We start from the raw sequence: 17,976 nt of genomic DNA on the forward strand, positions 1-17,976 counted from the left end.
GAGCTGATAGATTAAAGGGAAGACAGCTAGTCAAAGCTACCCACTGTCAACTTTGAACTACTCTTTTACCAAAAAAGTAGGATTAATTATCATTTTCATGCCTCCATGGTTGAAAGGGTGAGCATTTTTTTTGTGATGGGATTCAAACTTTTAATCTTTTTTGAGATTGCAAGTCAAGTGACCTAACCACAAGGCCACACCAGGTTTGAAAAGTATATAGAAAGATTGAATTGAGTAGAGAATTCTTATTATAGGTTAGAGAGGGTTTCTTACATAATCAACTTTTGATGTGTTAGGGCATCTAATTTTTTGGATGAAAGCAACTATGTTGTTTAACTTTGCTTTTATAAAACCATATGCATACAGGTCAGCCAATTTGATCATCCTTGTAACCATCAAATCTACTAAGTGTATCTTAATGAAATTTGGCAAGCTTTTAGTAAAAATATTTTACTAAAGTAAAAGGTGGTTTTCATATTAAGAATAAAAATATTTTTTTTAAATCTTAGTTTTCATATTTTGTTTGAAAAACATCAAGAAACGTCAGTATGAATATCAAGTTTCTTTGCTTTTCAGTAAAACTTTATATCTTGTTTTCTCTACTCTAACATTAACTTTAGTGAAACTATCAATGTATGGTGAGATTTAGAATAAGAAGGAAAATAAAAAATAAACTTTCTTTTCTAGAATGACAGTAAATTTTAACAATCAATTACAGTTATTTATCCCAACAACTTTAGTGTTCTCATATTTTGAGATGTGGTTTTTTTCAGTTGTATTACTGTTTTTTGAACAATTTGCATTACCATCATAACAAATATACTGCCCAGAATGAGAATGGAGAGCTTAGGGTAAATAATTATCATGTTACATCATGCAACATCAGACTGTTTTTGTTTTCATTTAAGTTTTCTTATCAGGTGCAATAAGTTTTTACTTTTGTTAAAAATATTTCTTGGAGCAGCTACCTTAGTCAATAAGCATTAATTTTCTGGCCTTTGCTGCCAATAATGAAGGGAAGGAAGGCAGAACAATGAATTTTACTCTTTATAATTGTTTTAACCAATTATATATGATGTATATCACTTGGATTAGAAATTACATTAAGGCTAAAAACAGATGGGAGGAACCTGTTTTGTAGTAATAAATGGACAATTTTTGTATTGGAATTTGAGGATTGAGGTTTTTGAGATTACTTGTTTGGGATCTTTGTTCTTTTAGTATGTCTGTGATTTAGAGAACTTCTATGCCTGACATTTCTATATTTGGTTATGGCAGTAATATTCTGGAAAGGTCTGATGCTGTTGTTAATGTTTTTCTTATACTCAGGAGGATCTGGACATTCTTAATGACTGGGCTGAGTTTTGGAAAATGACTTTCAATGTTGAAAAATATAAGGTACTGCATTTTCTGTCTGGAAATTTGGGAAAGTTTTTTTTTTTAATGCAAGAAGAGTAGTGGAATTATTGAAAAAGAGGAGGATTTAGGTATAAATGTTCATAAATGTTAAAGGCTTTCAAGTTTCCATATCACTTCATAGTTTTCATTATTGAAATCTATTTCCACTCTTTGTTATATCCATTAAAATTGTCCAGGACTTTTCTTCTGAATGAAATTAATATTAACAATATTATTATTGGTGAAGCTATAACAATTTGATTTTTGTTTTGGTCAACGTGTAGTTTAATTGCTGGTTAACTAGGGAAGTTGTCTATCAAAAGGTACACTTGTTCAATAGTTGTTTTTTTTAAGCACTATTACTACTTACATCTAGTTCTAATCACAGTAGTATTTAATTTTCCACTCATCAATAAAGCATTTACAATAATGAAATACTCTATGCACATAGTTAAAGATATGCATGTTTTATGTTAACACAAATGATTGTTTTTTGATTATGTTAAACTTAATAATCTAAGAATCAACTATTCATACACTTGTATATTCTTCCTGTTATTTTAGTTAAATTACAGTACTGTGCAAGTTGGTAATACTAGTTCATGTAAGAGATTATTTTAGTGTGGCAAACTGTAGAAAATTGTTGATATTTATACAGATACTTGACAGTTTACTTCCTAAGCACATAAAATATTTAATTATTTCATAATTCCAATGGAAAGTTGGTAGTCAGATTGCAAATTTTGTGGAATTTTATAGAGTATCATTCAGCATGGTGTTATATTTATTGTCAGAGTTACCAACTATTTATTCTACCTTTTATTGCTGAATTAGCAACAGTTAATTGTAAAGGACATTGAATACCAGATACAGTAAACTGGGATACTGGGGGGGATGCATTTTGGAGATTCTAGAAATTATGCAGATAGAAAATGTAAACCGTATAATGAACAAAACTATTTTTATTCTACATATAAAAATCACCTTACACTACAGCATGCCAGAGTAAGACTGATATTATCAAATCACATCTGATTTTCTATACTGTTAGGATTTTAAAATGATTCTTGTTATATGACTGATGGAAATGATGTTAACTTTGTGTATTTAGGCTTCACACAAAAGATTAGGTAAGAAAATTTCATTGTTGGTAGTTTGGGAGTAACTAGTTGAGTGGATTGTAGGGTGGCTGGATTAGAGAAAGCAAAAATTTAATAATAGAATACAACCCACCAGTGGCACAATGGTATCTTTGCTGACTCGCACTGTTAGAAACTAGGTTTTTATACCCATGGTGGACAGAGCACTGATATCCCATTGTGTAGCCTTGTGCTTAGTTCCAGTCAATCAACAGGATATAAATGAAGTTAGACTCTTACAAATGGTTTGCCTTCAAGCTCAATGCTTTGGCCTTTCCTTCTTGTTATTTAGTATAATAATATTATAATTATATCATAATTAGTAAAGTTTGCTGATGACAAACTTTTGTGTATTTCTAGCTGTATTGAGGACATTGAGGTATTACAGAATGATTTACATTGTTTGGTAAGTTGGTAAGTGCTTAACAAAGTCCTTTAATTATAAAATAATATAGGGTTCTTATAATTTGTGCCTCAAGTTTAATACAGTTGAGATCCCACTTAATAGTGGGACCAAAGAAAAGAAAATTCTCATAATGGCACAGAAGTCTCTTACTATTGAAGCAGTGCTTTATTTGCTTGAAGAAATAAATATATTTTCAAATTATATTGGATAGACATGACTTGCAAGTTGAGTGGTAATTGTTTCTATACAAATCACATCTTGTGTATATTGTTGGTCTTTTTCTATTGATTTATTTGAAAAGTTTCAGAAGAGAGCTAGTAGGATGTTTCCAAAGATGGAAGAGTTGTATTATAGGGATAGGTTAAGATTGCTTGATTTATATTTTTTTGAGGAAAGAGGGATAAGAGGTGATCTTATTGAAGTTTACAAAAGTATGTGGGAGATTGAAAGGCTAAACTTTGATTTCTATGTGCCATTTCCTGAAGATAAAAGGATGAGGAGATATAATTTTCAGATTTGGTAAAGATAGGTTAGGTTCCATTGAAGAGTTTTAATTTTCTAACAGAATGATTAGCTTATGAAATGAGCTGCCATTGATAATATTTTAGACTGGTTTCTTGTGAGAGTTTAAGAGCGGGGAATCAATAAATTCCTAGAAAATAAAGGCAGAATTTTTTTTTTTCAAATTTTATTCTTTATGAAGTTATTTAAATGATAAAAATAGTTGATTAAGGTTCTAAAACAGATCCCTCGGTGCCCTTATTAGTTGGCTTTACCAAACTGTAAAACATACTGGTTGATTACAACCTAATGTTTTCTATGTTGTGTGTTACATAGAAAGAAAACTAATTTTTAAAATGATTATATCTTAAACTGCTCATCCTATGAAAATTAAATTTCACCAAAGATGCATTGAAAATCAAAAGTTTTGTTTAAAAAAGTTTAAGCATAGTATAGAGTTTGTCACAAGATGTCACTGAAGATGTTTGATGTTTCTTCCATAATTCTCAGTCAGCATATCAAGGCTATCCCTAAGTGACACTACTGGAAGCAACATCTGTTTTGCAAGATATTAATTGATCCTTGAAATGTCCTACAAAATAACACATGTTCAGTTACCAATCTCCTATTGTTGAAAGAGAGATAAAGAATTGAAATAAAGGTGATACTGGAGAAATAATTGTGTAGTATAATGATTTTGAAGTGTGCTGCTCTTTGTCTAGAATTTGTTGAGTAGACTAAATAAGTAACATTGAAACCTTTTAGTTTTTCATATTACCATGGGCTTATTGTGTAAGTACTTGTTCAGATTACTTATAGGTAATGCTATTTGTGTATTGAAATATTTTTTTCTTTCTTCAAGCTCTGCCATTCTTGAAGTCTCCTGAAGAAAATCCAGCTTTTCAAGTGTACTTTACTCGACAGTGGCAAGACACAATGCTGGTATCTCTTCATAATTTTCTCAGCGTTATCTTTCAGAGCATGGGTGAGTTTCATTCTGCACTATTATAAATAAATAATCTGCCAGAGTGTACAATATAGTAAAATAATATTGGAACATTCTGATATAATTACTTACCTCCATAAATAGAAGCTGTTTTCCTCCTGAAATTACACTCATCTGCCCAAGAGACTTGCATGCCACCTGCCTTGTGAAAACTTCCATATAAAATTAATGTGAATTGCATGAAATTGTGCTATAGCATAATTATGTATCATACAGCAAAACCTTCCACCAGTTTAAGTATGAAACCTCTTTATAGAAGTTCTGTCACTATATTTGCATTACAAATGTTATTTTTTTCTTTGGTACAGTTCTACTTAGATATATCTGTTTTTACTGAGACTTGATGAAGTACCTACTTCAACAACTGTATTTTCAACTTTTCAATAAGAATTCACAGAAATGAAATATTGTCAGTGGTGTCTTGAAAGGAAGTTAAACCCTCTTCATCCAAAAGTATCTTCTAATTTAGGTATTTGAGGAGGGACTTGTTTCATCAACAGTGGCTCTATATAAGGCATCCTTAACCACAATTTTTCAGTATTCTAAATATTGGAAAATTTTTGAATCCCCAATTCTATCAGGTCTGCTCAAATCCTTCCATATTATTCGGTCTAAGTCAGGGGTTCCCAACTGGTGGGGGGGGGGGTCGCGAACCCTTGGCAGGGGAGTCGCGTAGCCTTGTTAGAAGTAGCTTGGGATAACATTAATTTTATTTCATCAATTACATTTTCATGTCGCGAGTGCAAAAAGGTTGGGAACCCCTGGTCTAAGTGATGTTTTCAATTACTGAATTGGGTTTTTACAGACGTTTTACATGAGTTGCTTGATATTCCTTTTGAACCATTAGCTTTGTGTTATTTATTTCGCCTGTTTCTTATTGTAGTTTTTGTTGTTGTTGGCTTGTGGACATCCTTTGTCAGCATTTGCAATCCATGTGCATAGGACTCTTTCATTCCACATTTGTTCTGCTCTACCTCGAGTCACCTTTTTTTCCCAAGATTTTGGCAGCTATGGAAAAGGAAGATCCTTCTCACCAATCAATTTGTTAGCAATTCCTCACCTTTATGACCACTCCGATCCTGATCATTTGTTATGTCCATTTGTTAGGATCCTTTTATTTCCTGTGAATTATCTCCTATTACACTTGCATAATGTTTTTGTAAATTGATTCACATGGCCTATAATGGATTATCTTTATAAGAGAGGAATCTTTTGTGTATCACATCTTACCAGATCCTTCACATCTGTATGTGATTAACCACCCAGTTGAATTTCCCTCTGGAAGACACTGTACAGGCTGGTATATAACTGTTACTAATACTTTTCTATCTCTGTACTTGCATGATCTGGCAGTTTCCTCTTCTGAAGTTTTTTGATTACCCCCTTTAGTCATTTTAACCACATCTGTTAGACTTTAATCAGAGGTATTTTCCTCAATCATATACTCTTTTTATTTTCAGGGTCCCATTCATTTTCACTGGATCCTGCTCTGTGGAAAGTGTTACTCAGTCAGGTATATTTTTCTTTTCATTTTTGTATTTATAGCCACTTTTGCTATAAGCAATACAGGTTGTAACAGGCTCTGTTGAAATGAGGTGTTTCATAAGAGCATTTAGGTACCTTCCAGATGGTATTACCTTATTATGGGCCACCACTTATAGACAATCATGATTAAAGGCACTGATCTTTTGGTTGAATAAATTGGGATCGATTTGTTTTAAAAATTTAGGGAACTTGGTTAACCTATTGCACAATTTCCAGAGGACTGTTCCTTGGGATTCCTCAATGCATTTTAACTCCCTAGACTCTACTAGTAGAGTGTGAGAGTTCTTACCACCTGTAGTTTCTAGTTGTGGGGTATCATGCAGAACCTTTTTCCTCCAGAGTATTTCAGTGTGTTCCACCACTCTTGGAGAAGAGGGCAAAGTTGGGGGTCCTTCTGCTAGGTTCCTTGGATGTTCTTCCCACATATTTGTAAGAGCAGCACCGTGGGAGCCTACTCATAATTCTGTTTCATATTTGATATGGGGCTATTAAATGGTTTTCATATCAAGTTGGGAAGTGCATGGCTTTTCTCTTTGATCAATTTTTGTTTTAGGACATTAGTCATAGAAAGTGGTCCACTATCTCCTCGTAATTCCAAATGTGATGTGATCCCATCCTAGGTTCTTGGTTGAGCACAGATTACACATCCTCTTCATAATTCCAGGAGCAAACAAAATGCTCCTTGTCCACTTGGTTGGGTAGTAAGGGTGAGTGTTCATAATTCCAGACCTGATAAGTTCTGTTGGTTGAGTACAGCATGCACAATCCTATTGCATGGAGTGCCTTTTGGAGTTCTCAGGTGGAGGAGAAAATTTTTGTCATGATTCCATTGGTTTGAAACACATGATTCTATGGATACAGGTTGGGATTCAGTCAAAAATTTGTGTGTGTATAACATTGCAGTTCAATAGCCCTATTCATCAACATGGGGTACAGGTACTATGTACCCTTAATTCCAACTCCTGAGTTTTGGAACTTCAGCTATGTGGTTGGGGCTGGTCTGTACAGATGATATTCCAGTCCATCTTTAATATAGTAACTGAGTTCCAGGTGAAGAGCATACCTGTTCTGGATGTAGTGCAGTTCCTTTATTCTTGTATCATTTTTTCTCTTGGTACACTTCTATGCAGACACTTTCTGTATGGATCATGTCTGCACCAGCCCTTCCACCTTCTCAGTATGGGATTCTAGGTATAGTGCCAGCAAGTGGTAAGTACATTTTGGAAGTTAACGTTTTCCTAAACTGAAAATGTATTTCCAATAATACTTACCTCTGCGACACTCTCCTGATCTACCTCCTCACTAAAAGCCAGTTTATGTTTTAAAAACGTTATTACTTATTGTGATGCAGTACTTATATACAATACTTGGATAAAGGGAGCATTAAAGTTGGTGGAGGATTTTGCAAATTAGGATTTGCCTAAGGACATTCGAATAGGATGTAAAAGGCTGGAGCAAGAGTTCTCAGTGCATAGATAAACAAAGAGTGGAAATGCTGGAGATTGAGAAATAGCTCTAGTGTGAGAAGATATAAGTATTATTGAAAATACAATTTCCTTTTAGGAAAATGTTAACTTTTGTCATTCTTTCCATAGTATGTGGCTAATTCATCTATTCTGTTACAGAATGTATATTTCAACACAATTCTAATGCTTCACTGATCTATGTTGACAACTGAATGAACAAAGATGAGAATACTTATTCTTTAAAATTTCCTTATACTTGTGCCAAGATCATGTCATAAAGGTTCTGCTTGAATGACCATACTTGTCAAATTTAGGGTGTGAAATAACTGTCATGATATTCCATGTTTCATGCTGTATCATAATTGTACAGAAAGAAGCTAACAAGGAGCTAGCACATGGTCTCATTATATAATAAAAGAAATTAATTTAATAGCATTCCACAAATAAATCTTGATAAAAAAGATTTTTTTATTACTAAATGTTAAGTTTTATTGTCAAGTCACGGCTGTGAGAGAGATGATTACCTATCAGAAATGCATTTTCCGTATAGGAAAATTATAACGTTTAAATTTTGTTCATTTAAATATGTTTTGGTCTGTTTTCAAGTAGTTACAAAATAGTCATTTACTCATATATGAAGCTGTATGAAATATTTTATTGAATATGTAATCTTTGTGAATGCTGAGTTTCAAACGTTTAAGAGGCTGCTGTAAAGAGCTACGTATAATAATGTGTCTTTGTCATTTCCAGATGCAAATAATGGCATGGTGGCTACCATACTATTGAAATTTTTTAAAATGAAAAAGATTAATTGTATAGTATGAAGATGATCTTTCAAAGGATCAATTTGTAGTTTATTTCCTCAAATAGTCAAATTATGATGATATGAGTAAAATATTTGAAAGTTGTGAAGCTCTCTCCAAGGGTCACTGCCCATATGTAATTGTCCACATTTTAAACGTGCCACACTAAGATCCACACAGCTTCTAATAATGCCATAACATTTTCTAATTGACATAGAGCCACAATTCAGTGATATGAAATGCACTTTTTTTGTGCTTTATACAAATTTATTATTGACTTTGAGATTTTATAAATACAATATTCATTAAGTAAAAGATGGGCAAGAGTATTGCAAGTTTCATTTAACAGGTCTTTGTTATGGCTTAACAATTATATGTTGCTTCCATGTGGATAAAAAAAAAAATGATGCACTGAAGGTAGAGAATTGGAGATATACCATTATTTTATTATCATAAATAAAAGTTCAGCATTGATAACATATAAATGCTATTTAAAAACACAGTAACTAACTTTTTGTTTGCAAGACCTGTCAGATTCGAACTTAAGATAAGGGAAATTTTAACTTTTAGAATTAAAGTAATTTATATAGTAAATCACTGTCCTTATTTATTTTGGAAGTGGTGAAGCTTTGCTTTTAATGTTGGATTTGCTATAATAATACCAAACTAATTGTCAGAGTGAGTTTAAATAATGTTTGTTTAAAAAATGTGTAAACTGCAGATTTTGTTTTCATATTCCTCTTAATTTATCCAGCTTTTGACATTTAAAACTGCAGATATCCATCATGATATTTAGATATTTAAGGTGTTTTTGTGAAAAAAATGTGCAAATGAACTTGTGTGTGCAAATTGCATGGGTGCTTAAAGTGGTGCATTATGGCAGGGAAATGCAAGGAAATATTCACACCTTAAGGCTATGAGTATCTGTATTACGTTATCAAAGTTATCAGTTTTATTGAAACTGTACCCATTAGTCTTTGATTTACCATAATCCTGAAATATTTTCAGTTGGATTTTATTGCCTTTTTGTTGTGAATGATCACAACACATTAATAAGATGTGTTACTAAGCCATTCAACACAATTTTGTAGATAACACATTTCTTATTTAATCAAGGATATATAAGATTATAATAAAATATGAAACATGTGTGTCCTTTCATATTTTCATTAGATTTTCTTGTGTGCTGTGTATTTCGTGCTATAGCACTCATGAAACCAAAGTAATCGATAATATTGCTACCATCATTGTTATTATCATGTGTCTTATTTTAAAGATCTTGTAAGTTAAACATTTATGGGAGTGTAATGTTTTTTGTTATTATTATTATTATTTCCCCTGCTGTATAACTATGACTGACCTATTTCTTTTCAGGCACATTGTGATACTATATTAAATCTAAGTAACACAAAATCTGATAGTTTTTACACTTTATTGTGGCAAAAAACTTTTTGTTTTTGTGTTTTTTGGTTTTAATATATGATTGCCTTCTTGATATTTATAATGTTAATAATATCTTACAAACAGCATTACCAACATTACTGAGTTATGAAGATGAAGTTGTAAAACTGACGGCCCTTCAAGAAGAAAATGAAATTTTACGTCAACAGGTGGGTTTTATAATTCATGCTTATTGAGAAAGGTGTTATAAGCCATGAATTCTCTCTAGGTGTGTTTAAGCTTGAGCTATCAAGTTATGATGTTTTATTACCTATAGAACATTAGTTTGTTTTGTTCTTAAAAACTATTTATTTTGAGGTATGGTGTGTTGCTGATATTAAATAGAAAGCTTTTATTTAAATTGAATTACAGTTTAGTTCAGAGTGATGTTGGTTAGGTTGAGATCTTGAGTTAAGTGGTGTCATATATTGTTGAAGGCTTTGATAAAGTTTTAGCTTAATACATTTATGCTAGATGGAAGATCTAGAGGTGACCTGAGAACTTGGGTAGATTGTCTCTAGATGGTTGGTTTAAGGAATAGGCATGAAAATGTGAACATGAACATCAGTATGTTTAAAGTTTGAAGTACCAAATGAAAACTTTTTTTAAAGCAGATTATTGATTTGTTACAAATAAAAACTTGAGTATGGCCATCTTGATGATGAGGTGCAGTTGTTAGTTTTAAGATTTTCTTAGATATTCTGAACAAGTAAATCTGTAAGAAGGACTACAGTGTTTTTTCAGGCTGATTGGTTTGGGTGGTTATAAAGGTAAACCTTTTTATTTTTCATATTTCTTACGTTTATTGTAATAACTTTGGTGTTTGTTTTAGCTGTCATCTGGGCAAGTTGGAGAAGATAAATCTGATGCAGTGAAGACTGGTGCAGAGGAGAGCATAATTCATGACATTCCACCACCCCAAGAGCCAATGGACGATTTTTATGCTATTGCTCAGTGAGTGACTTTGTTTTTTGATAACTGTTTTAACTGCTTGTTAATATAACAGATTGAACAAGTTTTAGTATTTTGTTTGTAATATTGTTATGGATCATGAAGGTAAAAATTGTAGTTTTTTTTCACATAAAAATATATTTTAATTTCAAATTTGTATTGTAATTTATATATAATGATGGAATTTACAAAATTGGATTTTGTGCTTTAACCCTGTCACAATAGGTAGGTAAGATTGTGCAAATGACAGTGTTTTAGAGTTATATTCAAAATTTAATTGAACTACTTTATTATCATAGTATATGAATAAACATGGCATAAAAGAAAGTTAATAAATCAAATTTAATATTATGTGTGATTTAAGTCCTTAATTTTATAAGAAAATTATTTAAAAAAAAAAAGGAACCCTTAATTTCCCCTAGTATGAGAACTGTGACATTTGCTCTCTAGGTCTTCCTTCTTTAATTTATTTACTATCTCTTCTGAAAAGTAAGGAATTAAATATGTGTTACTTGTTATCATATAGATATCACTCACACAAAGCATAATTTTTATAGCCTTCAATCTTATTTATTTACAAAGCCATAAACTAGAAAATCAGTCCCAATTGTCATACCCACCTGTCACATCATCTCTTTTACAAATTTCCAATAGCTTTTCTGATATTTTATACCATATCATTTATAAACAATAGAAAACCAAAGTTGTTTATTTTATCAAAGGATGTATCATATTACATTATTTTATTGGCAGAGAATTGTCTATTTTGGTTACAGTTTGGAACTTCTTACAATCTTCACAATGCCTAGTTTAGCTGACATCTTAAAGACTCTTATCATGTTGTTAAAAACAGGAAAAATTATGATAGTTATAGGATACTGTTTGGTTTATGCATGTTATTTTGTGTTCTTAGGTCCATGGTTTAATTAAATAAAGATTATTTAGTGTGGTAGTTCCATTGGTATAAAAAGTAGGCTTAAGTTTCATCAACAGCCCATAGCAAGAAAACAATAAGACACATGTATATACTATATTTCTTGCTTTTCATGTGTACTACTTATTTATTATTATAAAAGTAACTAGATTGTGAAAATAGAAACTTGTTAGGTTAGGTTAAATTTGGTAAGATAAGGAAGAAATATGAATCAAAATTATTTATGGTATTCTCACAAGCAGCTTATGCATTTCATGAATTGCATATTTGTTGAGTGATTTACAATTTGTGTGGCAGAAATAGTAGTCAGACATGGTTTGAAGTGCAATGAATTAATAAATTTAAGTATAAAAAGATGTATAATGTTTAAGAGCTTTAAGCAGTTCAGGATACGCTTGTAATTTCATGCTACAGTTTGCAGTAATTTTAGAAAGAAAAAAATGGAGGTTTACACATATTTCTTAATTTTTCATGCTGTGGTTACTGAGTTGGTCAAATTGACTGACTCCATATAGAATGAGGGTGGAGAAAATAACAGATGAAATATAAAGTTTTTCTGAAGAAGTTTGATATTTACTTACAAGGTTTTTACAGATGAAGCAATTGAAATTTGAAAATTTTCAGATGAAGAAAGTATTTTTAATCTTAACATTAAAATCACTTTGCGTTAGGAGAAGTCAACATTCTAGCTCCATATATTCACACCCCTCAGTGTGGATTCCTGTACGTGGTGAGGGGACCTCCCAGGGAAGGTTCCGCTCTTTCTGGTTACCTTTTCTGGGATCAAAACATCCACCCACGTGTTTGCCGTGTGTGGCGACCCGTGAAAGGGGGGAGAGGATCCTGGTGGTTGAGGGGTCCAACTCTAACACACCACTTTGGCCTTGAATTCCTGTAGACGGGCAGCCTTTGGGTGGCCCCCCTTGTGTCAATCGGCTGGTCCACTTGGGCTAGAGGCAACCAGTTTGGAAGTTCTCAACGGGTGTTGTGGACGTTGTATCTGATACTGGTGTTTGGGTATAGTGCTCACGAAACCCTGTTGTTGCTGCAATGTCCTTGCATGACACTGTAGTGCGTCCCCTCGTAGGGCTCCATGGTGGGTGGGGTCAGTGGGTACCGAAATTTTCCTTTTTTTCCTATGGATTCTCCTATGAAAAATTTAAATAAAAGAGTGAAAAAACAGTCAATAGGTAACCAACCATGTCTTGAAGACTCTGAGCAGCAAACTTCAACATCTGTGACACACGTACCTCATTTTCTTATATTACATTCTCTTTCAGAAAAAACCTTTAGGGCAAATCTCCCCCTTTTTTATTAAGAAGGGACCAGAGGGACTTGCTGGCTTAAAGTCAGTAAAGAAGCTTTGATCTGGAGACATATTGTTTGAAACATCCACATCCCAACACAGTGAACTCCTCTTGAATTCAAAGGCAATTGGGGATGTACGTATTTAGGTTACCCTTCATGTTACCTTGAATTCACCACGAGGAGTTATTGTTGAGAAGGATTTGAAGAACATTCCCGAGTCAAAGATTCTCGCTGGTTTCTCCACTCAAGGAGTTTCTGCAGTAAGGTGCATCTCCACTCGCAAAGATGGAGTTATGCTGCTGACAGATATCCTTGTTTTGACATTTACATCACCACGTGCACCTACCACCATCAAGGCAGGTTATCTAAATTGCAAGGTATGGCCGTACATTCCAAACCCTCTCCGATGTTTCCAATGTCAGGGGTTCGGGCCACTCAAAGACGTCATGTCGTGGTTCCCTGACATGTGCTCATTGTGGTGGCAAGGACCACGCTGCCTATGAGTGTGACACAGATCCACATTGTGTCAACTGCAATGGTTCTCACCCTTCCTACTTTCGTTCTTGCCCAATATGGTTGGATGAAAAAGAGGTGCAGCATTTGAAAACGACTCATAACATTAGTTATTCTGAGGCTCGGAAATTGCTGTCAGCCACTTCATCTTGGACATATGCTGCTGCACTTCGTTCAACAAATACAGTGGGAGTGCAGACAGATCTCTCTGTGCTTCCAAGAGAATCATTTTCAAAACAAATGAAAAGCCTTTTGACCTCCATGGTTAAAAAGGTTGATGAATCAACTTCTACACCCATCTCTGTTTCTCCCATACATTCCAACAAACCCCAAGATCCACATCCTATGGTTTCAAATACAGGCATTTCTTCAGATACATTTTTATCTCCCACCCCAAGATGCAAAACAATCATTCGTTCACGTCCTCAGTCACTGGAATCCCCTTCCAATAACAAAGACCTGCCCAATTGAACCAGGGCAGGATCCATGGAGGTTGAATAAGGACAGTAAGGAAAAAAGACATGGTCGTAAACAGAAGGGTTCTCCAGCCACTTCGCCTCAACGTTATTAAAATGGCCACCTTGATACAATGGAACTGTCGAGGTTTACGTTCCAATCTGGATGACATCAAAACACTGATTGCTTCCTACCATCCTGAATGTCTTTCCTTACAAGAAACATTTCTGAAACCTGCCAATACAGTCATCTTTCGTCAGTTTTATCTGTACAGAAATGACAGGCTGTGTGATGGACGAGTACATGGAGGGGTGGCACTGTTGGTTGATCAGCATGTCACTGTGTTTGTCACTTAACACACCCTAGGAGGCCATAGCCATTCGTGTTTCCTTGGGTCATACCATCACTGTTTGTTCTATCTATCTGTCACCTGGAGAGACATATGATCAATCAGACCTTGATGCTCTCATTGAACAGTTGTTGTCTCCCTTTCTAATCCTGGGGGACTTTAATGGACATCATCCCCTTCTGGATAAGTGCTGTTATTGATAGGAGGGTCGCTCTGTAGAACATATGCTCTCTGATCACAGTCTTTCTCTTTTCAGTACTGATTCTTCCACTTATTTTCACGCACCTAGTCAGTACTTTACTGCTATTGATCTCTCGGTTTGCTCCTCTTCATTATTCTCCCATTTTTCCTGGAAGGTTGACAATAATCCACTAGGCAATGATCATTTTCCTATACTTTTGAGAGAGACTGGCCGTGGTTGATGCCACCTTACCTGCATGCCCCGGTGGAAGATGAATCAAGCAGACTGGTCCACTTTCACTGCTTTTGCAGAACTTGATCCTCCCATATTGAGTCAGCCATCAATAGATGACTGTGTGGCAGCAGTAACTGACTGTATTATACAAGCAACTGCTCAGTGTATTCCTAAAACCTCGACTCCTTTTCCATGGTATCCTCATCTGCGGTGGAATCCTGCCTGCCATATGGCACAGAAGGGTCAAAAACGGGCCTGGGATACTTTCCGTAGATATCTTACAATTTCGAACCGCATCAAAGCCAGAAGGAATCTTGGATTAAGTTCACAACTAGCATATCTTCTTCCACCAGTTCCAAGGTCATATGGAACAGGATTCGAAAGGTCAGTGGGCACTACAATTCTGTCCCTCTCTCAATCTTACTCTCTGATGGCCAGGAGGTAGCTGATGTCCAGAGCATCGACGCTATTCTAGGTGAAAGCTTTTGCCGGGTATCTAGCACATCTGCGTGTTTCTCCACCTTCTTGGCCATCAAAACTGGGGCAGAGCATTCACCTCCTTCCTTTTGAACTGACTATCTCTTTGACTATAATCGTCCCTTTACACTGGTGGAACTGAAAATGGCCCTTCATCGATCTGGCAGTACATCTGTTGGACCTGATGATGTATGCTATGACATGCTGTGCCATCTCTCTCCTGCCTTTCTTGATATTCTTATTGTTTTTAACCGGATCTGGCAGGAGAGTGTTTTTCCTAATGCCTGGTGCCAGGCTATTATCTTACCTTTTTCTAAGCTTGGGAAAGATCCCAAGATTCCTTCAAACTACTGTCCAATTGCTTTGATGAGCTGTCTCTGTAAGACCTTAGAGAAGATGGTTAATGCTCATCTTGTTTGGTTCTTCGAATCGAACAACCTTCTCTCGCCCACCCATTGTGCCAGCTGGTAGTTCACTTGGAGTGAGCAACGCGACAACAAGCTTTTCCAAATAAAACCCGATATTGGACTTTGGCTGTCTAGCTTCCGTAAGGTTTGAAAGAAGGAACTTGTTCTAACTAGACTACACAGTGGTCAGAGTTTTATAACTCATTTTCTTTTATCTGGAATCGATGCACCAGTGTGTAGTTTGTGTAACACTCGGATCTCTGTAAGCCACATTTTACTTTCTTGCCATCGTTACAACTCTCAATGACGGCACTATTTTAAACATGTTCTGTCCCTAGGTTTGTCCGTAACATTGGACAGTGTTATTGGTGATGATGACACTGTCCACCTTGATAAAGTTTTTAGTTTTTTAATGGCCATTAATTTTGTTAATCTCATTTAAGTGATTGATATTTATTCATTACACCTTTTTAATTGTGGTTCCCTTTTCAGAGTCTCAATCTTTCTAGTTCAGTTTGAAATTGGAAAATGGCCAGAACATTAAATAACTCGACAGGACTGGAAAGGCCAACTTCAGTAGACTAACGCTACTGTTTGAACTACCCATTAGTCGTCCTGGCTAATTATTATTACGATTTTGCTACATGTCTTTTAAAACTTTTATTACTTTACCTTTTGATAATGGCTGTTATGACACATAACCTGGAGCCAGGACTGGAAAAGCTAACCTCAGGTGATTGACAGTGGTTCTTGTACTTACCTGTTAGTCTTCCTGGCAAGTTATGATCATTACCATTATGCTGGAGAAAGTCCTTTGCAACTTCTCTTACTCTGCTTTCTCTCTTAACATTATAGACTAGGTGTCAACATTAGTTTTATGCTTTTTCTGTTTTACAATGCTGTTTTGTTTTACCTTTATTTCCTTTAATGTATTTTACTACATTTAATTTATTTTTACCTTTTTATCGGATGTTTGCTGCAGATAGCCTAGTTGCTTTGTGCCATAAAACACTAAATCAACCAACAAACCATATATTCACTCACCATTTTTTTGTAAAAATACTTAATCAAGATTTCTAATATTTTAATTACAAAAGATTGTAATGTTTCCTGAATAGTTGCTAAATTTTATGAGGATACATTAAGTTATAGTATATATTCTACCATGGCTATGTGGTGGTTACAAGGTTGTGTAAAATACACAGGCTTGTTGTGAGTTCTATGTTTTGATTATTTTAGGTTAATATGTTTATGTGTAAACATCTGACATGTAGTTGAAGTACATTCTTAGAAGAAAGGGGAAAAATACTTTTAGTATATCAAATATTAACTTGATATTGTCTTGTTTATTGCAGAGAAGTTCCTGTGTCAGAAAGTACTAGCAAATCAATTAAATCTCTGATTAGAAACATTAGTAGTGGTCTTCCTACCTCTCCTATTTTAGGACGTAGACAACAACAGTCACAAACAGGACCAAAACGATCATCAGGGGAAGAGTTAAGTGCTGCAGGTTAGTGAATTTGTTTATTATTTTTTAAACCTACTAGATGAATAACTTTATTATGAATCATTTTTTTTTAAGTACATTTTTCTTGCATATTTTGGTCTGTAAAACTGAATGTATAGTTCAGGCTAAAAGTATATAATTTCCTGATCACATTTCAGGGAAGCCAGTTTCTGCGGTGAAACCAAAACCCCGAGCCCCAAGTGCTCCTCCACATTCTTCTGCTTCTAGTGGTCCAGCAGCTGTTGCCAGGGTGAGGCCACAGTCAGATCATGAACAGAGACGGAGAATTCCATCACAAAGCAAGGAGAAAGTATGGAAACTAAACATAAAATGAATGTGTGGTTTCATAGTGTAACTGTAGTCAATTTTGTGATGTTTTCACTCAGGAAAGGAAAATTATAAAATTAAACAGAACAGTTTTTATGCCTGTTGTTAGATTTTCAATGACTTAATATACTAGCATCATCAGTTTTTGAGAGGAAGTCATGATAAAAAAAGGCTTAACATTTAATACCAGTTGCTGTTTTTAATGGAAATTATGACTCTTAAATGAAGTGAATCGTAAGAAAAGGCACAATATTATGGTTTAAATACAAAAAGAAAGTGTTAGAAAATAATAGGCTTAAAATGGTGTGATAAAAGTCACTTGAATTGCAGTGTTTGTTTGTTTTTTAGAATATTATGGTTTAAATACAAAAAGCTTGCAAAGTGTTAGAAAATAATAGGCTTAAAATGGTGTGATAAAAGTCACTTGAATTGCAGTGCTTGTTTGTTTTTTTAGATTTCTCTTAATTTGTTAGTTTTGAATTCATAACCTTTGTAGCTAATGAGATTGTTATCAAAAGTTTTAGTTCAAATGAGAGCATTTAATTAATAATATGCTAGGAGGTCATTAACTCTTATGATGATGATGATGATGATAATAATAATAAATGAAAAAGAGGTTTAAATAGTT

At 34.2% G+C, this 17,976-nt stretch overlaps 1 protein-coding gene across 2 annotated transcripts in view; it reads left to right on the forward strand.

Annotated features, from left to right (window-relative positions):
• The window catches only part of LOC143253504 (WD repeat-containing protein 91), a 50,560-nt gene that overhangs the window by 1,910 nt on the left and 30,674 nt on the right, over positions 1-17,976 (forward strand). For both annotated transcript variants that reach the window (XM_076507520.1, XM_076507513.1), the window contains exons 3-7: positions 4,307-4,429; positions 9,792-9,874; positions 10,537-10,658; positions 16,870-17,024; positions 17,180-17,331. In XM_076507520.1, coding sequence (XP_076363635.1) covers positions 4,307-4,429; positions 9,792-9,874; positions 10,537-10,658; positions 16,870-17,024; positions 17,180-17,331 — 635 coding nt within the window. The remainder of the gene's footprint in view (positions 1-4,306; positions 4,430-9,791; positions 9,875-10,536; positions 10,659-16,869; positions 17,025-17,179; positions 17,332-17,976) is intronic.

The sequence above is a fragment of the Tachypleus tridentatus genome, chromosome 1 (genome assembly GCF_004210375.1).
Source record: "Tachypleus tridentatus isolate NWPU-2018 chromosome 1, ASM421037v1, whole genome shotgun sequence".
Lineage (NCBI taxonomy): Eukaryota > Metazoa > Arthropoda > Merostomata > Xiphosura > Limulidae > Tachypleus > Tachypleus tridentatus.